Source organism: Hydra viridissima, unplaced genomic scaffold, assembly GCF_058129835.1.
Source record: "Hydra viridissima isolate aposymbiotic clone 2 unplaced genomic scaffold, HvirCarnegie_v1 scaffold_3, whole genome shotgun sequence".
Lineage (NCBI taxonomy): Eukaryota > Metazoa > Cnidaria > Hydrozoa > Anthoathecata > Hydridae > Hydra > Hydra viridissima.
Genome location: NW_028324302.1, coordinates 503,901 through 526,619, shown reverse-complemented (window position 1 = coordinate 526,619; position 22,719 = coordinate 503,901). Strand labels below are relative to the sequence as shown.

The following is a 22,719-nucleotide window of genomic DNA, read 5'->3' as shown; positions in this document are numbered from 1 at the left end:
TTGAAAGTTATCGAATGTAGGAGAGGCGATGTTATGGTATACACTAAGTTAAACTTTAAAAGTTTGTTAGATAATTAATCAAATGCAATTAGTGATGGATATATTTAAACTATATTTTTTTAATTATATTTATTTAATAAATTTAAAGCCACATACTTTAAAGTAAATGTCCAAGAATAATCTGCCTGACTCTTACAAGTATTTGATCTTTTTTTTTTTCTTTTCTTACCATGTTTTCTGGTGACAATAACTTCAAATTCTTAATAAAAATCAAATAGCAAATTTACTCACTGGTTTTATGTTTATTCTACCTGTTCATCAATCCCATGTAAATTTATTATTTGAAATTCATCAAAATTCGAGTAAATCACTAGCTTCTTCCTATTTCCAAAAATTTATCTTGAGAAAATTCATTGGTTATTGGTGAAGTCTTGGGTTAGCAAGGATGATGCATCAGATTTCATCCTAGTTCAACTTAAAGTAAAGTTTGAAGCTAATTCCATTCATATCACATCTTAAGAAAGTTCAAAATTTGTTTTCAAAAGTCATTGAGTTCTAAGTTTTATTCTGCAAATAGTATCTTTAAGCTAGAGTATATTTCTAATATTCTGGTATGAAAGTTTAATGAAGCTATTATGTTTTGGTTGTCTTCAATATTCGCTTGATTTAAGATGTTGTTGATCAAGAACCTACTTTTTATCTTTTTTCTTTAAACAAATCTTACCTAGAGTAATGGAAAGAGGCTATCCTCCTGTTAATTTTGCAAGGTGAATCATTCCATGAGGGAATATTTCTTTAATAGTGCTCACAATTGCTTCTGATAGTTAATGTTCATTACCATTATGAGCAGTCATACTCTTTAGTTGTTCTTAAAGTGTAAATTTATTGCAGCTGTGTGACAAGCTTTTTCCCAAAAGACATAAAAGTCTTATGGATAAAAGTTAGAACCTTATTGTGTTAAGTAGATTTTTCTTTGCACAGTATATACTATCCTTTTTTTTTTATTATTTCATCTAGTGAAGTCTGCCAAAAGTTATCCTTCAATCAATCTTTTTGTTGCTTTCAACATATCTCACATAGTTCTTGTGGAAAACATTCTTCACAAAATGCCATTCTTGAATAATGGCAGATATTATTTCTGCTTGAAATATTTTGGCTAAGTATGCATACACTTACCAATTTTTATCATAACCTTTTTCTTTTGACATTTTCAACCAATGCAAATTGAAAAGCACTTTTGGTATTTGTTTAAATGTATAAATAAATAAAGTAACTCTAATGAATCTTAGTTCTTAATGGAATTTTGCTTTCTTCATTAAAATATAATTTCAAATATCAAAGGCGTTAAAATTTTCTTCCTTTAAAATCCACTAAGTCTATTTTTAAAATAAATTTTAAAAAATGATAACTTTCCCTATACCTTTTCTTTTTATTATTTTTTCAAAAAAAAAAAAAAAAAAAAAAAACAAAGTTTGTATAATTACATTTTTAAAAGTTTATTTTAAAAGTTTTATTGCTGGCACTGGCACATATTAACCCCCTAGAGGTGGGACTTTCAGGCAATTTGGTCAGCACTTAGATCAATCTGATCATTTGTAGCATTTGAATTGTGACAGTCAAAAATGACAGAGAAAATCTATTTTGTTTGTTTGTAATGCATATTACTTTTACTTTGTTTTCTAAGATGTTGATGAATGTTTGGTGAGTTGCAAAAATGTAAACTCTGTTTGCATAAATTTGAATGGAACATTTGAATGCTTATGTCCACATGGATACTTTTTTAATGAGATTGATCTGGAATGCAAAGGTAAGCAAAATACTTTAGCACAAATATTTATTAAGTTCCTTGTTTTTTTAAAGTGAAAGTGTTGCAACATGCACCCATAGTGCTGGTGTAAAACAGAATTTATTTAGAATTAAAAGATCCCTCATATCTTAAGTCTATTTTCATTCTCAGCACTGCTAAACTGTTTTTGTTTTTGTTTTTTTTAGAAGTTAAATGTGCACTTTAACTAAGTTTCACTGTGTTAAGCCCCTCCACAGGTTTACAGACTCTTCGTGTATTTTAAAATACGAAGTGTCTTCGTAGAGCGCAATGCGCTCTACATAGCCATAAGCTACACAGAGCGCAATATTGTAGACGCATGCGCAATTATTTTATTAAAACAGTGTGATTTATACTTCATATAAAGCTGGTTGGATAGGCGGTTAAATCGAAATCAAAAATTATTTACTAAAGAAACATTTCGTGCAATTTATAAAGTGAATGTTTTAGATTAGAACATTCTATCACCATCAAAATACAACGATAACATTTATTTGTAGAGTCAATAATTTCATCAGTTCAATGCAGTGTTTATTTGAATTAAATGTTTTAGATAAGTTCTAAGCAATCCACTATGGCTTGCCAGCATTTATCTAAAATAATCATGAATTCATTTGAGAAAAACACTCTAGTTCATATGCATAAGTAAACTAAGGTAATCTTTTTAGTTTATAGTTGTCTCTAGATTACATGCAGACATCATAGATATCTACATGTAATTTTATGTGTTCTTGTTTTTATATATAGGAGAAAAACTTGTGTATTAATAATATTTTTTTATATTATAAAGTATATAAAGTATTTATCTTTCGTTTTGAAATAAACATAAATTCACTATTTTTTGAAATAATAATAGCAATATGATTTTCCAAAGAAAAAACAAGATAATGAACCACATGGCTCATTATCTAGTTTTTTTCTTTCAACCAAATTTGATTATCAATGACACAATTTTAGAAAATATTTAATTTAGTACAGTTATTAGTAATAATAATAGCAATAATACATTGTTCTCATAACTTTGACATCATAAACTCTGTACTTTTTCCATTTAAACATATCCTCTTTAAAAAGGCACTTGATCTGAACATATCATATATAATGATAGTTATTTAGTTTTGAAATTATTATTATTGGAATTACAGTATCAAGGTTATGTAAAGAATAACCAAATTAATTATGTTGGCTCAAAAGAACTATAATTATACTAGTCTACAACAAAATAACAAAATTATATATATATATATATATATATATATATATATATATATATATATATATATATATATATATATATATATATATATATATATATATATATATATATATATATATATAGTATAATACAAGATGTATATGTATACATAAATTATCACATTAACGTAACATTTACCCTCCTCTTAAAAGTGTTCAGGTGTATTTACAAGTTATGTTTTTCTGGTGGTTTAGAAATTTTTAAAGATCTACGAGAAGAATTTTAATTTGTTCTATAGGATTCGTTTTGTTTTCTAGTTCTTTTTCGGAGATTAAAAGAGTTTCATTGCTACCATTAGGGGTTGGGGGATAGTTATCGATGGTTGTTACTTCTAAATTGTTGTTTGATGCTTGTATTATAGGAGTTGTTCCAATGGAAGCCAGCTGTTTAGTAGACACTGTAGTCTCATGACCACTAGGAAATCTCACATAAACATAATGAGGATTTGATTTGATGAGCTAAACCTCATTTACTGAATCTTCATATTTACTTTGCATCACACACAATTTTGTAACTAATGATTTTAACACCATATCCTAGAAACTTGGGCACATCTGCAAAGACTAACAATATCTAAGTAGGAAAAAATCCTTTTAAAAAAACTTTATTGATATGTATGTGCATGAATATTTACTCTTATCACATAATAACAGTTATATATAATCAATTCTTTAATCATAATAAATAGAAAATCAAACTTTAAAATTATTTCATTACAAATAATCCTACATTCAAAACCAACAACAGTAAGCACTAAAATAGAATTTGCAATTAACTCTTTTTTTACCAACCATATTTGGCCACTTTACAGTATTTTTTAATTGTACATGCTTGACTTTAAAATCCATAATATTTATTATATTTCGATTAAAGATAATGTTTTATTTAGATCAAATTGATAGCCTTAAAATAAAATTGACACACACACATATATATTTGTAAAAAATAAGAGAATTTACATCCTATTTTTTTGATATGAACAAGATAAAAATTTTTTTAAGTAAACTAATGAAAGATATTTGCTTACATTTACGTAGATTGCAAAATCTGTTTGAAATGCCAAAGTCTTGTACATAAATATTTTAGATCAATGCTGGCATACCATAATGGTTTTTCAGTATTAATCTTAAATATTATAATAAAATGCCTTTGCTTGAATTGAATCCGCCATGTGTGCAAATTAAATTATAGTACACGTATTTAAACATTTCAGGATAAGGTCTTTGGTCGAGCTTTGTCTTAGTATTAGCTGTTACCGTTAGCTTGCAACCATGTTTAAGCATAGGTTGGAATGTTTCATTACAGTGTATTTCAACTGCTCAAAAAAATTCATCCCAGGATAAGAAAGTATCATGAACTTCTAGCGACATTATTTTGAACAAAAAAATTATCGCAAAATAAAAGCAAATCACATCAAAATTGTTCAAAACAGCAATAAGATTTAGCGCATGCGTACAAAGTATTGCGCTCCTAGTAGCATATGGCTGCATAGAGCGCATTGCGCTTCAAGTAGCAACGGCCTTTACAATATTCCCTCAATTTGTGTATGTATATTCAATGTTAAAATTTGAGTTAGTTATTTGAGTTTTTCAATGTTTCCTGAAAAGGTGGTATTATGTTAAAACATCAAATCATAATATGGTAAATTACATTTCCTTACATTTCCTTGTAAAATTGCTTGGATTAAATATATTTTATTTAGCTTAAATAAAATATATTTAATCCATGTAATTTATAATTATATATTTAGTTTAAACTTTTTTTTTTTTTTTTTTTTTTTTAATTTTATTTTATTAATATTTATTTGCTAAAAAAAAAACTACAGCGTACTTTGCAGTTTTAGGGCTTTTGTTTGTTGGTTATATAGTTATCAAAATTAAATTTTTTTAAAAAAATTGAGAGTTAAGTAAGTTACAATATCTTTTAATATAAAGCTTAGGTAAGAACACATTAGTTATGGAATTGTATTTTCATTTGTTTTTTTAATATGAAGTTTTTTAAAATTACTAAAGTAATCCACTATTTTTGTTAACAGCTGAATTTTTGGTATAAAATGTTGATTGGTTCTGATCAATCAAACTTCATGTACATTTTATAACTTATACATTTAAAAATTTTGATTAGAAAAAAATTTTCAGGGATTTTTAAATTTTTAACAAAATTAGGCCCTAACAAAAGTTCATTAAGTCTTCAAATTCTATTAGTTTTTAAATTTAATTCTACTATTGTTTCAAAGTTTAACTGTTCATGGTTTTTAAGAAGATTGATTTAAAAAATGTTTAAAATATGCACCAAGACTTATTTTAATTTTATTACTTTTTGAAAAAGTTTTTTTTATAAAATCAATTTTACTTTTACAATCAAATGCAAATATAAACTACTAGTTAATAAATATCTAAGATTTTTAGTAACTGTTAACTTTAACACTTACATTTTTGTTTGTACTTGTTTTTATAGAAACCTCTACCAAATCATAAAAAAATTTTTCAGAGTTTTATTTACCAATCTTTTTCCCTGGATTTGGTCTGTTCTAAAGAATACTTTTTTTCTGCAAGTTACAAAGTAGTAAAAGTTAGTGCTACCCATGAATTTCAAGACATAATTTTTTACAGGTTAAGTTATCAAACAAAATAAATTGCTGGTTAAATTATCAGACAGTAATAAGCTTAGCACTGTTGCTTTCTTGAACAGTTTCAAAAAGGAAAATGATTGGCTTGTTGATCAGGCTTTAGTTTGTGTTTTAATTCCTGTAAATAAATGAAGTTTTTTTAGATCCTTCTGTAAGTTTTTCATTCAAAACTCTCATTAAAATTTTTAGACAAGTCAAATACAGTATGGAGCTCCTGGAGTGATTGCACTGCAACTTGTGGAAAGGGAGTCAGAGTAAGATTATCTGTTGATGATAATCTGCACAATCACCATGATGAAAATGATTATCGGCTTGAATATTGTGAAAATGTTAAATGCCCAGGTATGTCTGTAATTATAAATAAAGCATTGCTTTTATTTCTTTTTTTATTTTTTTTTTGTTACTACAAAAGAAATTTTAATTTTTCTTATTAAAAAATGCAGTTCTATTCACTATCTACTGTTTCATATTATTTAACTATAACTTTGTAAAGACTAGCAACAGGGTTCCCAGTGGTTAAGGTTTGTAAAATTTTTGATTGCTCATGATGTCAGGGAAAATAGTAATGATCATAGCAGAGTAAAAGAGCAGCAATTTTCTGTATGACCTGAGGTGGTAATCTTATTCTGAGCATGAAATTGAAATCTTCATAAAAAATATTTGAATGAAAAAAGTAATTTCTTCAAAGTTATTTTTAGCATCAAAATTGTTTTGAAATGAGCTTATTTTTTACAAATACTTGTAAACTACTAATTTATATAAATTTAAGGAGCAGTGTTTGTTATAGTATCTTCTATTCAGAGCACCTTCATCTCACGCCTACAAAAGTATTAGCTTAACAATTCCTCATTTACTATAAACTTTGATAAGGTTTTGGAAAAAACTTGTTAACTTTTATATTTTTGAGCTGAAAGATTCCAAGTTCAGAATTCCAAACTATTACAAAACTAAATATTTATGCTGTTAAAAACTGTAAAACATTTTTAAATTTATTTTTACATGAGTTCTGACAATAAAGCTTCATTTTTAATATTTCTTTAGAGTAATGAGTTTGGTCAAGTTTCTTATAATAAACTGCTGAGTGGTTTAAAGAGTTTTTTCTGATTTGAATCCAAATTTACTTTTGTCCCTTTTTGCATAGTAATCAAGTATGGAAAATACCTTTGCTATCAAATAGTATCAAATAACACAAAGTTGCTAAAGGATCTTACTTGATAAATTTGGAGTCTCTAAAGCAAATGTTGAACCAGAAACTATTTTGTCAATGTTTGCTTTAGAGACTGCTGCATTTACATAATTCTAATAAGTTCTCCATCTCAGTGGATAGTTAATGGTGGGTTGTCAGCTGTACAAAAATGATGTCTGTGGGTTGTCAGCTGTACAAAAATGATGTCTGTGGGTTGTCAGCTGTACAAAAATGATGTCTGTGCAGCTTTAGTGATAATAAGATTGTTTTCTATATGTTCCTGAGCTTGACAACAAACCATCATCAAGATCTTGATCATCACTTGTTTAGCAAATTTTAATCCTCCATAAAGACTTTTGGAATACGGGTCAAAACTTTGTTCCAAAATTTAAGTCATTCTTCAGCAGTTGTTTTAAGATTTCTTAAGTTGTCACTGTGCTCTCCTGAGACCACCAGGGTAAATTTTGGTTTACTCTAACTTTTTTTGTTTAATCATTAATATTGGGTTTAGGTAAGTATATTAAAATAATTTTTAAAATCTAAAATAACTTTTAAACATTTTTTTTTGCAAAAATAGTTTTTACCTAAAATAACATATGGTGGGGGAGGGGGTAATATGAGGAGGGCGGTGATTTTTTTCCAAAATTTATAGGAGTATTACACTTCTAAAACAATTTTTGTTACAAAAAATACAACTTTAAAATGAAAAAATGAGATCTTTTATGATAAAATTAAGATAAATTCTAGATTAACAATATAACATCAAGGCAATAAATGTAGCAGTTTAACATGAAATATTAAAATTCCTTATAAAATAATTCAATCATTTCAAAGTTCACAATAATTAAAAATTTTAAAAAATGAGAGAAAAGGACTACTTGAAACTGTTTATACCAAACTCAATCACACTTTTCTTAAGCTGTTTTGCATAATCATTGTGTTCCAAACGACCCTTGTATCGCTTCCATACTTGATAGTGATAGTGGTGAGCACTTTCTCCTGCCTGCTCAGCATATACACCAAGCCCAAACTGACTATGCTGAAGAAAAGGAACAAGATGACATACTAAAATATGAACTTTCCAGCTAATATTTAATTGGTAGTTAAACTTTTCCAGAAGATGAAGCTGCAGATTTTCAAAAGCTTTTTTAAAATCTAAAACTGATTCAGCAATAGATTCTCCAATAAACATGCTAAAACCTTTTGCTTTAATAATTGAAAACTTTCTAAGACAGCTAATTACAGGTTGGAGAAATATCATATTTGGTAATATAGAGGCTGCACTTAGAAGGTTAACTTCTAAATTATCTAATTTATCTAAAAGTCTCTGTGAATTATTACCATCCAAACCAGTTCCGTGGTAACCTCTATAGATTATATAATTCGACTTAAGCCACGAATCAAAATCAGGCCACAATGTAATTAATATTTTTACAAACATAGAAGTAATGCCAATTAGAATGTGTAACTCTGGTGGAGGAATGAGATGTTCTACTAAAGTTTCTAGAGGTTCATCAAGATACACAACCCTAGGAGAAATACAGTTTTTAAATTCCATCATGTGATTCTTTTTGCATCCATCTTCAATGAACTTATTGTAGTTGATATCAATTGAACCTAAAGTTCTTTTTTTTCTGCTCTCAAGAGTACTTTCCCCTTCACACCAGAGACATGCATACTTGCCGCTGTGACTGCTTAAACCAAATAAAGAGCTACCACATTTTAGATCAACTGCTATTGAATATTTTACATCACTCAGAGCTAGTGGTTTCAATAGTTTGCTAAGATTACCATTATGCTCTGAAACATCTTCAACTAAAGCCAAAACCAATGATCTTTTTACACCACAATCATCAAGACTTTCTGAAGTTGTATGTTTACATAGTGGGTCAAAAACATTTATAACGCATTTAAGAAAACCCTGTCCACCATCAATGGAAATCCTAGCAATAGTGCTATAAGGATTCAAACTTCTTTCATTAATCATATGAAGAATTAAATCAGAAGTATCTTTTACAAATACCAAACTCCAACTTATCTCTTCATCCCCTGAAATGAATGATTCAGTTTTGACATCATAAAAATCTGAAAATACATTATGCAGCTCCTCTATCTGAGTTGCTATATTTGGTTCTAACATTTTCTTCCCTAAATTTTGTTGCATATGTTTACAAAGTAGGTTAGTCTTTCTTTTACTCAGGTTTAAAGTATTAGAGATTTCCATTATAGTTTCTAGAGATAACTTTTTAACGGATGCTCTGCTGCATTTATTATCAGGTTTGCCAACAACAACAAGAAGATTGTTTCCAAAGGTTTTTAAAGGAAACTTGTCTCCAGATTTATTATTGTCTCTTCATTTTTATTTTGAGAATCCCAGAAGCAACTTGCTCACTGGATACATTTCCAAGACCTTCAGCCAACATAACTAGGTTTTTTACAGCTTCACTTTTACAGCAAAGGTGAGAAATTCCTTTGCCTAAATAGAAATTTAAAGTAGGAAAAACTCTGATATTATTATATTTGTAAAACATATAAAAATAATACACTAATGTTTAATAAGTCTATCATAGACTATGTATTGACTAGCATAGACTCTATGCTAAATTTAAATTATTTTTTTTAATAATTGAAGAAATAGTTTATTAGCTAAAATATATAAGTTATACAATATTTTTAATTTACTTAAGGAAATCATACCTATTGTAGAAAAGCAAGAAGGACATATCTTTTTAACAATTTTATCAACGATATCTTGATTATTTGTTGTGATCTGTTCAGATATTTCACTAATATCAGATGATCTTCTGAGTTTTTGTCTGTTTATTTGAGATATTTTCTCAATCCAATCATTAAATTTTGATGTTTCACCCCTGTTCAATGCATATAAATTTGTTTTGCAAGAATTACAAATGTTTTTCGGACAACACTCTTTTTCTACATCATATTCTCTCCAAATCAAATTTTGAATGTGAAGTTGTAATGCGGGAGTTACTTTAATAAGTTTATGTGATCCTTTTCCAAAGGAAATAAAGCAACATGCACAAATTAGACATTTTTCGTCGGCCATTTTTTGACAAAAAATATAAGTGTTATATGATCGCTTTTAACTGTAATAATAATTTTCATCGGTATTGCAACATTTTGTACCAAATAGAATAGATGATGCAATCATAAAATGACGCAATTTATTTTAGACATTTCAATTAATTAAATCTAAAATTTCTATGTTTAAAAGTTAGTTTAGATTTTAAAAACTATTTTAAAATACTTTGTTTAACCCATTAATAGTAAATAAACAAAAAAATTTAGAGTAAACCAAAATTTACCCTGGCGGTTTCAGGAGTGCACAGTGTTGTTTTCATATAATCATATTAATTGTGGAAAAATCTTTTAAACATTTGATGTTGGTAAAAGTTCATTTTCTGGGAGATAAGATTTTTGTGGTACCATTAACCAAATCTCAGTGTTTTTCTCAATTGTTTTTCAATAAAATTTTAGGAAAAGTGAAATTTTAGAAAAAGTTTCAAAAATTTTTTCGTTTACTATTTACCCAATTCAAGAGTAAAAGTAAGGTAATCTGATGGAGTTGGAATGTGTTACATTTTGAAAATGTAACACAACATCCCAACTCCATCAATTATTCAGACTACCTTTTTCATGTCAAAGTTAAAATAGCTCACTTTCTATCTAAAGTGAATAAGTTTAGCATTATTTAATAAAAGTTCAGCATGTAAATACAAAATTATGTTCATGACATCATCCCTTGTAGTAGAGTTTTTAAACTTGATTGTGTTTGAGAAAATAACTTTTACTAAGGATATAGAAAAAAAAAAGCATATATAAACAATGTTTAAGTTAACAGGGATTGCGGTAGTCTGGTGCCAAGATAATCTGTTGCATTCCTTTTGTTAAATGCCAGACTTATATCAAGTACAAAAAAAAAGTTATTTGAAGCATATTATTCAGGTTTCATTAAATTTCAATTGAGCAGCTAAAACTTTGAGAGCATTTGCTACTCTGTACCCGACTGTAAAGATCTTTCTCATAGTTAAATACAATCATGTCACAATATAATCACTTATACACACTATTACACTTATACACACTTTTCTAACATTTATATACACTATTCTAAGGAAATTATGCTTTTTCTTATTTAAAGTGAACCACCAAGAGTGTTGAATAAAATAAATAACAGCGTTCTCAATAGTTGTTCAAAGAAAAGTGGATTATGGGATATAGAGAGTGGGTGGGCAAGAAAAATCTTACAGAAATGTACAAATATTCTTCTTACAGCAGTAGGAGTCATTGTAAAGAAATACAATTTATTTGACACATTTGAAATTCATACTGGTGGAGGACTAAAGCCAAAGATAACTCTAAAAGACAATAGAGAAATATTAAAAATGGTTAAAATAATTGATTTGAAAGTGCAAAAAAAATTGTCAATAACCCAAAAAAACTTTCAGGACCCACAATTTCACAAATATTGATTAGAATTCATACTCTTAAAGAATATTCATATTCTATAAGAAACCCTTTTTACCAAAAACTTTAATTGTTTTTTTATGTATTCAGTGACAGGATTTTCTGTGACTAGACATTATATATTAACAGAAAAATTTTTATGTTGTTCAGAGTTTTTGATATTGGGTTTTAGCTGACATCCTTGTTTTATTTGCCTTATAAATTCTTTTTTAACTTTCAAAACATGTTTTATGGTAAAGAAATGAAATTTGGTATATTTTTATTTTAATTTTCTGTACTAAAAGTTGATAGTGAGTGGAATAACTGGGGAGAATTTACATCATGTTCTCAAACCTGTGGCAATGGTGTAAAATATAGATATCGAAATTGCAGCAATCCAAATCACCATGGCTTGAATTGTTTTGGAGTAAATGAAGATTTTCAGCAAGAATGTGAAACGAATCCCATATGTCCTGGTAGGGTTTGTCACTCATTCATTAATTCTTCAGATTATTTTCTGTTAAAATATTCAATTAACTTAACATAGTAAACAAATGTTTCTTTAAATACTTATTTGCCTCTAAATCAAGTTCAAATATCTTCTATGTTTTATATTTCATGAATAGAACTATATTTGTTTATGAATATGATTACTTAAGGTTTTGCACAAAGTTATTGCCATTTGTCAAATGTTTCTCTTTTTATGAGCTAAAAAAGTTTAAAAGTTAATTTCTCATTGTTTCTTCACTTTTTGGATGGTACTGTATTTTCTTATCAAGTTTGATTTATCAATATTTACAATTATTAATATTAGTTTTAAATTTTTCTTCTGTCAGTAAGAGTGTTATTGCATATCAATTCTAGTAATAGCTTCTAAAAAGTTAAGCATCTTGGTTTTAGTTACTGCCGTTTGGTCAGATTGGTCTCAATGGTCTTTATGCAGTCAACCCTGTGGGGATGGCAATCAATCGAGGTTTCAATCTTGCAATAATTTACCATCACAATTTAATGGGTTCATCTCTAAAGGTATCAGGAAGGAAACCAGAAAATGTTTGTTTAGAGAATGCAAAAGTAATTTATTTATATTTACAGATAGATTTATTTAAATATTCTTTGTTAGTTTTTAAAACATATTTTTCATACAAAACTTTGAATAGTTTTTAGGAATGCATTTATTTCATTTGTGAGGGGTTCAATCATAAGAAATGAAGTTTCCCCCACTTTGTTCATCAATTGTTTTGATTTAGGAGTTGCCCTCAACATGTTTGTGTCCTTTACCGATGAAGAATACATCGAACAATATTCAGACATAAGTAAAGAACCTTCAAGTTTATTAAGAGACAAAATTAGTGGCGAGGTAAGACATTCTGTTTATATCTTGCTATGAGTTTCTCTGAAAACTTAGAAGGTGACTTCTAGAAGCCATAATTAGATTTAAATTTGTTAAGTGAGACTTAATGAGTTAAAAGACTTAAAAAGTTAAAAACTAATTGAATTTGTCTACTTTTTTGTTTTGTTGTATTACAGAGTTTGCTTGTAAATTTTTTCATGTCTTTGAACTTAAATTTGACTGTGATTGTAAATTCCCTTGTTTAACTAAAATTTTCATGAGAAAGGTGAAGAATACTGGAGATATAACAAATAAACTTTCTAAATATTTTTACGGAACTTATAAATAGTAAATTACATTTTTAACGTGCTTTGCATAAGCAAGTCTCTTTACAAATAGTCTATGTATTGAAATTAGTGCAGTATGAGCTTCAAGACAAAATAATACTAAAGCATGTAGTAAAAAATTTAAGAGATTGTGCTTCACCTTTTTGATCTTTCGTTTTTCAAGTCACTAATAATGGAATTTGAGGGTATTCAAGCGTACAATCTGAATGGTCATTAACATTAAACGGTTTGAAATTATTTATACGTTTTGATGTGACTTCATACATTAAATTGACCTCAGATAAATAAATGACATTAGAGAGAGCTATGGTAACATTATCTAGCTGGTTGTTTATCTTAACTTTCTATAAATATAAGCTCAGCTTGTGTACCTCATGCAAAATACATTTGAATATGGTTTTTCTATTCTTCAAAACTTTTGTGTTGAAATATAGTATCTTTGTGATCCTAAAAACTCTGAAGCTTTACTAATGCTTTGTAGCCTGCTGTTTCTCAAACCTATTACATTCATTTTTTGCCAACCAAGCAGCTTTAAATGGGCTACAAAGACATCCTGTCTGAAGCTTCAGATTTTGAGCGTTATACTATAAAGCCTTCATCATTGTGAGATAAAGAGAGCTGCTGTTATAACTCATATACTTTTCTTGGATAATTTTTCTCTTCTAAAGGTGTACGTTGCTGCACTAAAAGTCGCAGTACATACAGCCTAATGCAGAACTATTTGTTGATTTTTTTGGATAGCTCAATAACGCACCCATGCTTTTAATTCTGTTTCAGTTATAAATTATGATTTTCATCGATTAACAATAGAGGTTTACTCGACTTTGTTTTTGATTAAAGTTTTATTTACTTTTATTTACTTTTAACTTTCCTTGCAATCAAAACTGAAGTAAACGTTTGGTTAGAAGTTTTATTTAGTAGCAACATTTTGAAGGCTTTTTATAGAAAAAAATGCTCACATTTTAAATTTTTAGATAGAGAAGCTTTATAAGAAACACGGTAAAAATACACCGTTGCAGCTTTCCGTGCATTCAATAAGGTATAACTGTTCTTTTACTGTAATCTGTTTTGCAACCCTTTTTTTTAACTGCTAAATTGGTATTAACTTTATGAACTAAAAGTTGTATATCTTGTGATTATGTTTAGAAAAGGTGCATTAGCTAAGACTGGCAGTTAGATTCCGTTTAGAAAAGGTACATTGGCGAAGACTGGCAGTTAGATAAACTCTTCGTGCCCTGAAGGCAATCAAATGTAACACCAATTTTCAATATGGAGATCCACTTTTTGAGTGAGATGATCAAGCATTTTTGTAAAAATTAGACGATAGATTTACCATTTATGTGTACGCAGTTGGCTTATAATTTTTTAATTATTTTTATCATTGATAAGCTGATACCTTAAGAAAAATGTTTTTTCGGCCAAAGGTGGAAAAAATTTTAAAAACAGTTCGTATTTTCAAGCGGCTCTTATTTTATATGTATTTTAAAGTAGAAAAAAAATTCTGCCTACAATGAAAAAGTTTTTTTAAGTTGTGTTGTGTAAGTTCTAATTTTTCAAGTCGCTCTGAAATTATCTCACAAGTTAAAAATTGACAGCTGTTTTCTCTAAATCTTGCGTCTTACAGTTGCTAATTATAAACCGTTTCTCAACATGAATAACACTTTCGGCAGCTTTGTTTAATTTGCTGTTCATTTCACATGGAAACTATGAGCAACCTAAATAAAATTAAATTTGTTGATTCCTTTCATGCGACAGCAAAGCTCAGTGCATGGTTCATCTAATAATAGATGACGTATGTACCGAACATCACTATTGGTTATCGTCATACTCTGTGTATATGATAATGGCCAAAACTTTGTATGTGGAATTAATAATTTGTTTCGAATATTGATCTAATAACTAACATTATGATTTTTCCATTATTATGATTTATATTACTGAAAAGGAGAGAAGGTAATAACTTATATAATTTTAACATACAAATATAAAAATTTGCCCAATGCTAATAACTAGTGCTGGTAAATTTACCGATATTTTAGAAAACCGGTAATTCGGTAAAAAAAAAAAATTATTACCGGTTTACCGGTAATTTACCGGTTTTTTTTCTAAAGGCTTAAATAGTAATAATCTAAACACTGAAAACAACAAAAAGCATAACAAATGAATATATTAGTAAAACAGCATCAGTTTACAGGTCCATCCTAGTTAAAAATAAATAAATTAAACAATCAAAAAGATTTTTTTATATAATAAAATATAATTAATTCATTTATTATACATTAACATTTTTGTACTTTAGCGTAAACATAAAGAAAACTTCATTTTTAAATTAAAAATAATTAATATAGTCAATTCTTTTCAAGGAGCAAAAATTGTTTATTGAAGTAAGCTCTTAAAAAACACATTACATTTCATGTTTCGTCGTTTAAACTTGTTCTATACCTTGTGCCAATTAAACCTGCTGCAGAAAAAGCTCATTCCGACTCTACACTGGTTGGGCGAACTGCTGAAATTTACTTTTGGAGTTTGTTTAAATATTTTCCTTTAATATTTTGTTCCTTGAAATACGTCATTTCTTTCCTGACTACATTTAAAAGACCGGATGTTGTCTTCGGATCACTAATCTCTTCGTGAGCAATAGTTATCTTTTTTTTTTTAATTACTAAATCAAGTTTTTCCTTCATTGACATTGCTTGACTTGATGTCGCCACTGCTGATAAAACCGTAGATTCACTAGTTGATTCAGTTTCATACACTTGCACAACTTCAGCTTCAGTTGTTTCGGAATCGTTTTTTAAAAATTGTTGAATGATTTCTACAATATTTTTTTCTATAAACAATTTACTTGTTGTATTAAACACGCCATAATTATTTTCATTATTTAAAGCTGTACGTGGACATGGTTCAAAGTTGATGATTTACGTTCAGTAACCTGCCTACCTTTTTCATTACGGCGGCCCTATCCGTAGTAATTGAAATTATATTTTCCATCGCAATACTAAATTCTTTAAGTGTATTTTGAAGATAAGTTATACATTTTTCAGCAGGCATCGATCCTTTAATCCTAACCAATCCGAGATTCCAAAATAAATTATCATACGAGTGGACATTCACATTCATAAACCTTCGATTTTTGAGAGATGTCCATTCATCGAAAGTCAAGCTGAATAATTCACCACGGGCTAATCTTTCTGATAATTCTGTAACGATTTGTTTTCGGATTTTGTCACCGTACTGCAACACCATTTTCTTAATTGTTTTTGGAGACTTTGGGCAATCATATCCTTTGGATTTAAATAATTGCTTAAGATCGTATGATGTTCAAATTTTTTTAAATGATAAACAATCTCGTGCTGTCAGTCGTGCTAAAACAGCAGGAAATGAATTATCAATCGTTTTAATAATGCTGAAATAATCAGAAATTTTTTATCTAGAATTTGTATCATTCGTAACGGAAGTTGTGGTATTGATATTAGAACAGCTAGCTTCTGCATCATCATGTTAAACTCTTTTTAGCAGACTTTTTGTTAAACTCTTTTTAGCAGATTGATTTTATGTTTTCTGATAAGGTGATTGTGCGAACCACTTGTGCTGCCGCCAGAGCATTTTATATATTTTTTGCATACATTGCATATAGCTGAATCGCCAGCTTTCGTACGTAGAAAATGATTCCACAATTGATTTTGTCCGGAGCAGTAGACATCATAGATAAGGCTATTTTTTTAAAAAAATTCAATATGTAAATTTTGGAACGCAATACAAATATATTCTATAATATAATTTTAAAGACTTTTTGTGAAATACTTACTCAACACAATAAAAATATTCGCTTTATTTTCAAAGTTATGGTTTGTGTTTATTTTCATTTTTTTTTTTTTATGATACTTAATAATTTTATCATCCAGTGCAAAAAACCAAAAAATTTAAAAAAAAATTACTAACGCACTATTTAAATTAATTAAAATGCCACCTGTAACTGTAACCAGATGGGACGCGAGCACAAAATAAATTGAATGTAATTATACATAAACTACATAAACAAATCCTAATTGTATGTAAATATTTTTCTTTCTCTATTAAAAAACGAAAATTTAAGAAATATCAATCAAGTAGGCTGTATTTTTTTTTAAGAAATGCATATTGTAATATTGTAAGAAAACAAAATTCTTTTCCATTATAAAGTTCCTAATTTTTTGCGATTTCAACTGTTTTTTTATAATACGTAAAAAAGTTAGCTTTTTTGTAGAATTTTTTTTTTTTAGTTAGAAAAAAATACTACTAATAATTTATTCAGAATTTCCATAAAATTTTACCGAATTACCGGTAAATTATTTGAAAATTACCGGTAAATTTAAACATAATTTTTAACCAATTTACTAATTAAGTTATAAGTAAGGCTAGCAAAACCGGTAAACCGGTTTACCGGTTTTGCTAGCCCTACTTATAACTTAATTAGTAACAACTATAATTGCAAATTACTCGATTAGAATTTAATCACCTAAAATGTCATCTAAAGTATGAGTAAGTATGAGGAAGGCACTTACTTGTCACTTCCTTACCATGGAACAATTTTTAGTCTCTTACCAGCAACAGTGTGTTGCTATAAAAGCTCACATCCTTCAAATATTTTTCATGGGCAAATACTCCCATATTTTTTATGGTAGAGATTAAATAAAACTATCATTAAAAAGAGTTTTTATTTATTTATTTATTTTAATTAAGTTTGTCTTCAACCAGTCTTTTTCTTCGGATTCGGCCAACTCTAACACGACTTGACCCAAAAAGTGAAAATATAAGGTTAAGGTCAATTTTTTTCAGGCAAAGCTTTATTTTGGTTTGTAGTTGCTTCACGTCTTTTGCTTGCCAGTTACTCTCATACACTTTGCCTTTCAAAAAAGCGCAAAAGTTTTCTATTTGACGACACTCTGGTACGGCTGGCAGATTGTCAACTTTTTTGATAAAATTAATGTTATGAGTCTCATAGCAGTTGGTCACGGTTTTGGCATAATGCGATGACGCCAGGTCCGGCCAAAATATATAATTACCATCGGCATGATGTGTGTTGATGAACGGGACTAATCTTCTCTTTATACAATTAATTTCATAGATGGCTTTATTGACTGCAAGGCCGCTGAGGACAAAAAATGGCTTTGAAAGACCTTTGTCAGAAGCGGCCAGCCAAACAAGCACCTTGGGTTCGAACTTGCGCTTTTTGCGATATTTAACACTTGGTGGAGTCTTGTCTCTGTTGCTAGAGTAGTAGGTGCTGTTTCCATGAATTGTTGAGTGTGACAGCGTAAAGTAAGACTCGTCGTCAAGGATGACCGATTTTCCTTGAAAATCACGATAAAGACGATCAATACCGGTTTTGATTCGCTCATTCTTGTTCTCTTGTCAATGAGGTATACCCTATTTTTTATAACTTTTGATGTCAGTGTACTTGGTAAGAGTTTAAATGATATGTGAATGACTGTATCCATATTTTCGACCAGCTTACCTCATCGAAACTCGGTCACTGTGATCAAATATGGTTTTCAGGCGCTTGATACCCTTAGGGGTCATGATTTTGGCCACACAACCACTTCCTTGCACTCTTTTGTACCCTGAATCATTCTCAACACGTTTGATTATATCATAGATGGTGCTTCTTGGAATTTTTTCAGCATTGAAGTGAGCTACTGTGAACTTTTTACCTTGCAATTTATTATTCAAATAGAACTCGTAAATCCGTTGTCTTACCTCTTCTTGCGTGGCCATCATTATTTTCTGAATTATTATTAATTATCTAAAAACAAATAAATTAAATTATAGAGAATTAATTAAGATTCAAAATGGATATAAACATGAAAAAAAAGATTTAGCTTGTGGCAAATTCAGTTAAAGTTAGTCCGGATTTTTAGTAATATTTTATTATTTTATCTTATTTGGAAATATTTTTAAACGTATTTCTAGCATTTTTCAATTTTATAGAAACAAGCTGCTTAAAAACAAATGCGGCAGAAAAATCTAAAGGATTTGAAAACTTTACACTTGGGTTGGCTTGAATAACTTCTATTCTGCTACTAATGTCCGTTAACAACCTTTTCAAAATTAGACAGAATATCATCCACAAGATTTAGCGTAGAAAAACAATAAGGGTCCAACAAGTTCCATCCAAGTGGAATAACAATTAATCTTGCAGCAGCTAAATTAAAATAAAGATATCACAGATTTCTGATATCATGATATCTGTGCTAAGCACACACATTTATTTCCACCTCAACAGATGCAGCTGATCTCAAGAAATTTAAACGCATTAAAACTATACTAAACTTACTATAGGACTATATGTAAATATTTTTTGCTTATTTTGATATAAATTCCTTCTGTGAGTGATACGACTTGAACTTTGGCTAACGAAATTTCTTCATAAAACGAGGAAGTTTTAAAGAAAGTTAAATAAAAAAAATCATGCATTAAACATTCAGCAACATTTTTCAATTTTATAGAATCAAGTTGCTTATAAACAAATGCAACAGATAAATCTAATGGATTTGAGAACTTAACACTTAGGTTAGCTTGAAAAATTCCTATTCTGCAACTAATGTCCCTTAACAACCTTTTCAGAGTTGTACAAATATCTTTTTCAAAATTAGACAGAATATCATCCACAAGATTTAGAGTAGAAAAACAATAAGGGTCCAACAAGTTCCATCCCTCAATAAAGTAATGTTCCAGATACTTTCGTTTGACAGCTTCATGTAGAAACCTAACTAAAACTAAAACGTAGGCTTCTGGCGAAGATGTTTCCCACCATAACTCTAACTGTTCTTGCATTATCCACATCATGGTTGTTTTACAAATGGAAGAGTTTAAAGATTTTTGCTCATTTGAGTGAATTTTTATATATCAATAAAACAAAGATTTGAAAAGGAAACAGATATAGGTTTGCTTCTCAGTCCGATGAAGATCTATCACAGTTTCTGTTGCAGAAAACGAAAGACGCCATTCCAGTCTGGGCATTGGCGTTTTTTGCTAATTCAAGTGGAGGCTGCAGCAGGCCAAGATGGGGCATAAAAACAAGGAACATTATCTATAAGAATTTCTTTCGAGAATTTAGACTTTAGTATAGAAGATAAACCGGATTGGATTATAGTAAAAGAATTGCTCAATTCAGATAGTATGTACTTGGTGTATGCTTTGTTATCAAGGGTTAGTTTATCACTTCCAAAATTATTAGCAAATTTACAAATTGAATGAACTAAGAATAGGGTTTCATTAACTCCATTTTTATCTTTTCGCCATGCAGTAATTACATTGTCAAAAATTAAATCGAAATGTAAATTCGGATTCATAGCAATCATATAGTTTATAGGAGTTTCATAGTGTTGTTTGATAGCAACTTTTATGTTTACACAGAACTGTGAATGCTCTATGAATGATCTTACCCATTCTTCAACAATCTCTCTCTGTTCTGATTTCATCTCTTTCTTGTTTTGAATGAAATTAGACAGGAACTGAACACATTTTTCATCAACTTTACTAAAAGCATCTAACTTTTCATTAAAAATTATTACCTTCTGTTGTGCTAGCGCTACCAGTAGTTAAGTTTGCTTTTAAGTCTTCGTTACAAAAATGTTCAGTATGAAAACGAAAAAGCGAATGATGCGAAGAAATTTTTAATGTTAGTTCGGTTGATTATTGACTTGGTGTTGTGTAAATTTAAGTACTCGACTGAATAAAATTTTCTTTTCCGAATAAAATTTTTTTCATTTGCTATATGTTTCAATTCGATTGGAAAATCACACTTTGAATCATGTCTTTCGCACTAAGCTGAGATTATTGTTTTCTTGATAATAAAGGCTAAATATCCAGTTATACAGACCGAATCCAGGAACTTAATATCACTATTCATTTGCTTATTGTTCTGCTGTCAAATATTTATAGGTTTTCTATAAATTTTCGTCGCGGGGAGAAAGTTTTAGAGAGCCATGTTTTTTACTAATAAAAAAGGCAAGTTTCTTTACTAACCACGTGTCTTTACTGACCATGTGTCTTCACTAAAAGAAATTTTTCGAAACTCCATTATACGGTGCCGCAAGAGTGTTTTTTCATGATTTGTTAATTTTCTTTATCTCAACGCCGTTAATGCATGTACTCAAACTTTTTTGTCTTGTTTGTTCTCGGTGATAACAAACATAGTTTTTTTCCGGTCTGCAATATTTGTTTATAAACAAAATGATATGTTAAGTTAAATTACCATAGATTAATGTAAACATGTAAAATAGCGGGCAGAATATATTAATTTATATTCTGCCCGCTATTTTACATGTTTACATTAATCTATGGTAATTTAAAGACCGGAATTTTAGTTAAATAGTTTTATGGCATTATAAAATAGGGGTGGCACATATCACAGTAATGTTTAAATTTTAAGCCTAGACTTTTAAATAAACCTTAAGAGGTTTAACTTTAAAAGTCTAACTAGTCGTATGTCAATTTGTGTGTTCTTCATACTCATATTAATAAAAACTTTCATATAAAATGGAAAAAACAGATTTTAAACTTGAAATAACTAATTTTTTTCGACCTTTAATATGTTTGCAGACATATGACTGGTTAGAAATTAAACATATAACTGAAAACTTGTTTGAAAAAGTTGTTTTCTCAATTTAATGTTTTATCTTCATTGAGAGCAGCACCATTTTAATACCAAAATATGGTTCATCAACTATAAAGCAAAATTTTATATCTAAACTTGAGTAATTTTAAAAAAATTTAACTTCGTTTGATTTTAGACAAATTATAGCGCTAAGAGAGAAAAAAAAAATTATTTGGGCTAAAAAAATACAGTGAAACTTAACGAATTTTGCGTTTTTTATAAAAACGCAAAATTCGTGTATTTTCAAGAACATGCATTAACGGCGTTGAGTATGTCCTGGATAAATTTAACCTCCAAGACAAACAGTTTAGTATCGTCTATATGATTCAACAGGTCATTATTCAAAATTAATTTATAAACAAGATCAATGATTTGTTTTCCTCCTCTAATCCATAAATTTTTGTCTTTCATTAAAAAAATTTATTTTTTAAAGACTTTGTAAAACAATATCCATTTGTTATTTTTATTAAAGTTAGGATATTGTTAAGATTCGTCAGTTTGGCAAAATATAAGTATTTTATAAAAATCGTAATTGAAAAATATATAAAAATAATAAATAAATCTGGTCTGTAAAATAACGATTGTGTATCAAAGCATTATGCTGCACCTTAAGTTTCATTACATAGTTGTTATGCACATTTTGTTGTATGCACGTTTTCTAATCATCCATTTATTATTTAACTAAATTTAACATTCAGAACACTTTTTTAAAAGCAAGTAAATTGTAATTGGTTTTAATTCCAAAACAATCAGCAGCGCATCACATTTAAATGCGAAAACGAATTTCTTAAATGGACTGCGGTGCACAGTTGTGATGCGTTTAGTGCTTTGCATTGAAGACATCGGCTTTGAAGTATGCTTGGTTGAAAAACCTGCTGTGAAAAACCAGAAAGTTGTATTTAACTTTGGTGCCGAAAAACTTAGGAAAATTAATTGGCGTAACAAATTCTACCATACCGAATACGAGTATTTGACAACTTCCTCCTCAAGCCTCAACCCACTAATTTTTTTTATCAAAGATAATCATCATGGGATGGAT

At 28.7% G+C, this 22,719-nt stretch overlaps 1 protein-coding gene and 1 pseudogene across 6 annotated transcripts in view; one reads left to right on the top strand and one right to left on the bottom strand.

Annotated features, from left to right (window-relative positions):
• LOC149890495 (uncharacterized) overlaps positions 1–14,557 on the top strand; it is a 61,425-nt gene extending 46,868 nt beyond the window's left edge. For 5 of the 6 annotated variants that reach the window (XM_090081383.1, XM_090081382.1, XM_090081386.1 and 2 more), the window contains 7 exons: positions 1,685–1,807; positions 5,899–6,051; positions 11,668–11,838; positions 12,263–12,433; positions 12,610–12,719; positions 14,014–14,078; positions 14,186–14,557. In XM_090081383.1, the coding sequence (XP_089937509.1) occupies positions 1,685–1,807; positions 5,899–6,051; positions 11,668–11,838; positions 12,263–12,433; positions 12,610–12,719; positions 14,014–14,078; positions 14,186–14,216 (824 nt within the window). In that variant the 3' untranslated portion in view covers positions 14,217–14,557. The remainder of the gene's footprint in view (positions 1–1,684; positions 1,808–5,898; positions 6,052–11,667; positions 11,839–12,262; positions 12,434–12,609; positions 12,720–14,013; positions 14,079–14,185) is intronic. The other variant, XR_016450617.1, reaches the window with a different exon arrangement.
• Positions 7,638–9,469, bottom strand: LOC145181978 (uncharacterized; annotated as a pseudogene).
• Positions 14,558–22,719: the final 8,162 nt, after the last annotated feature.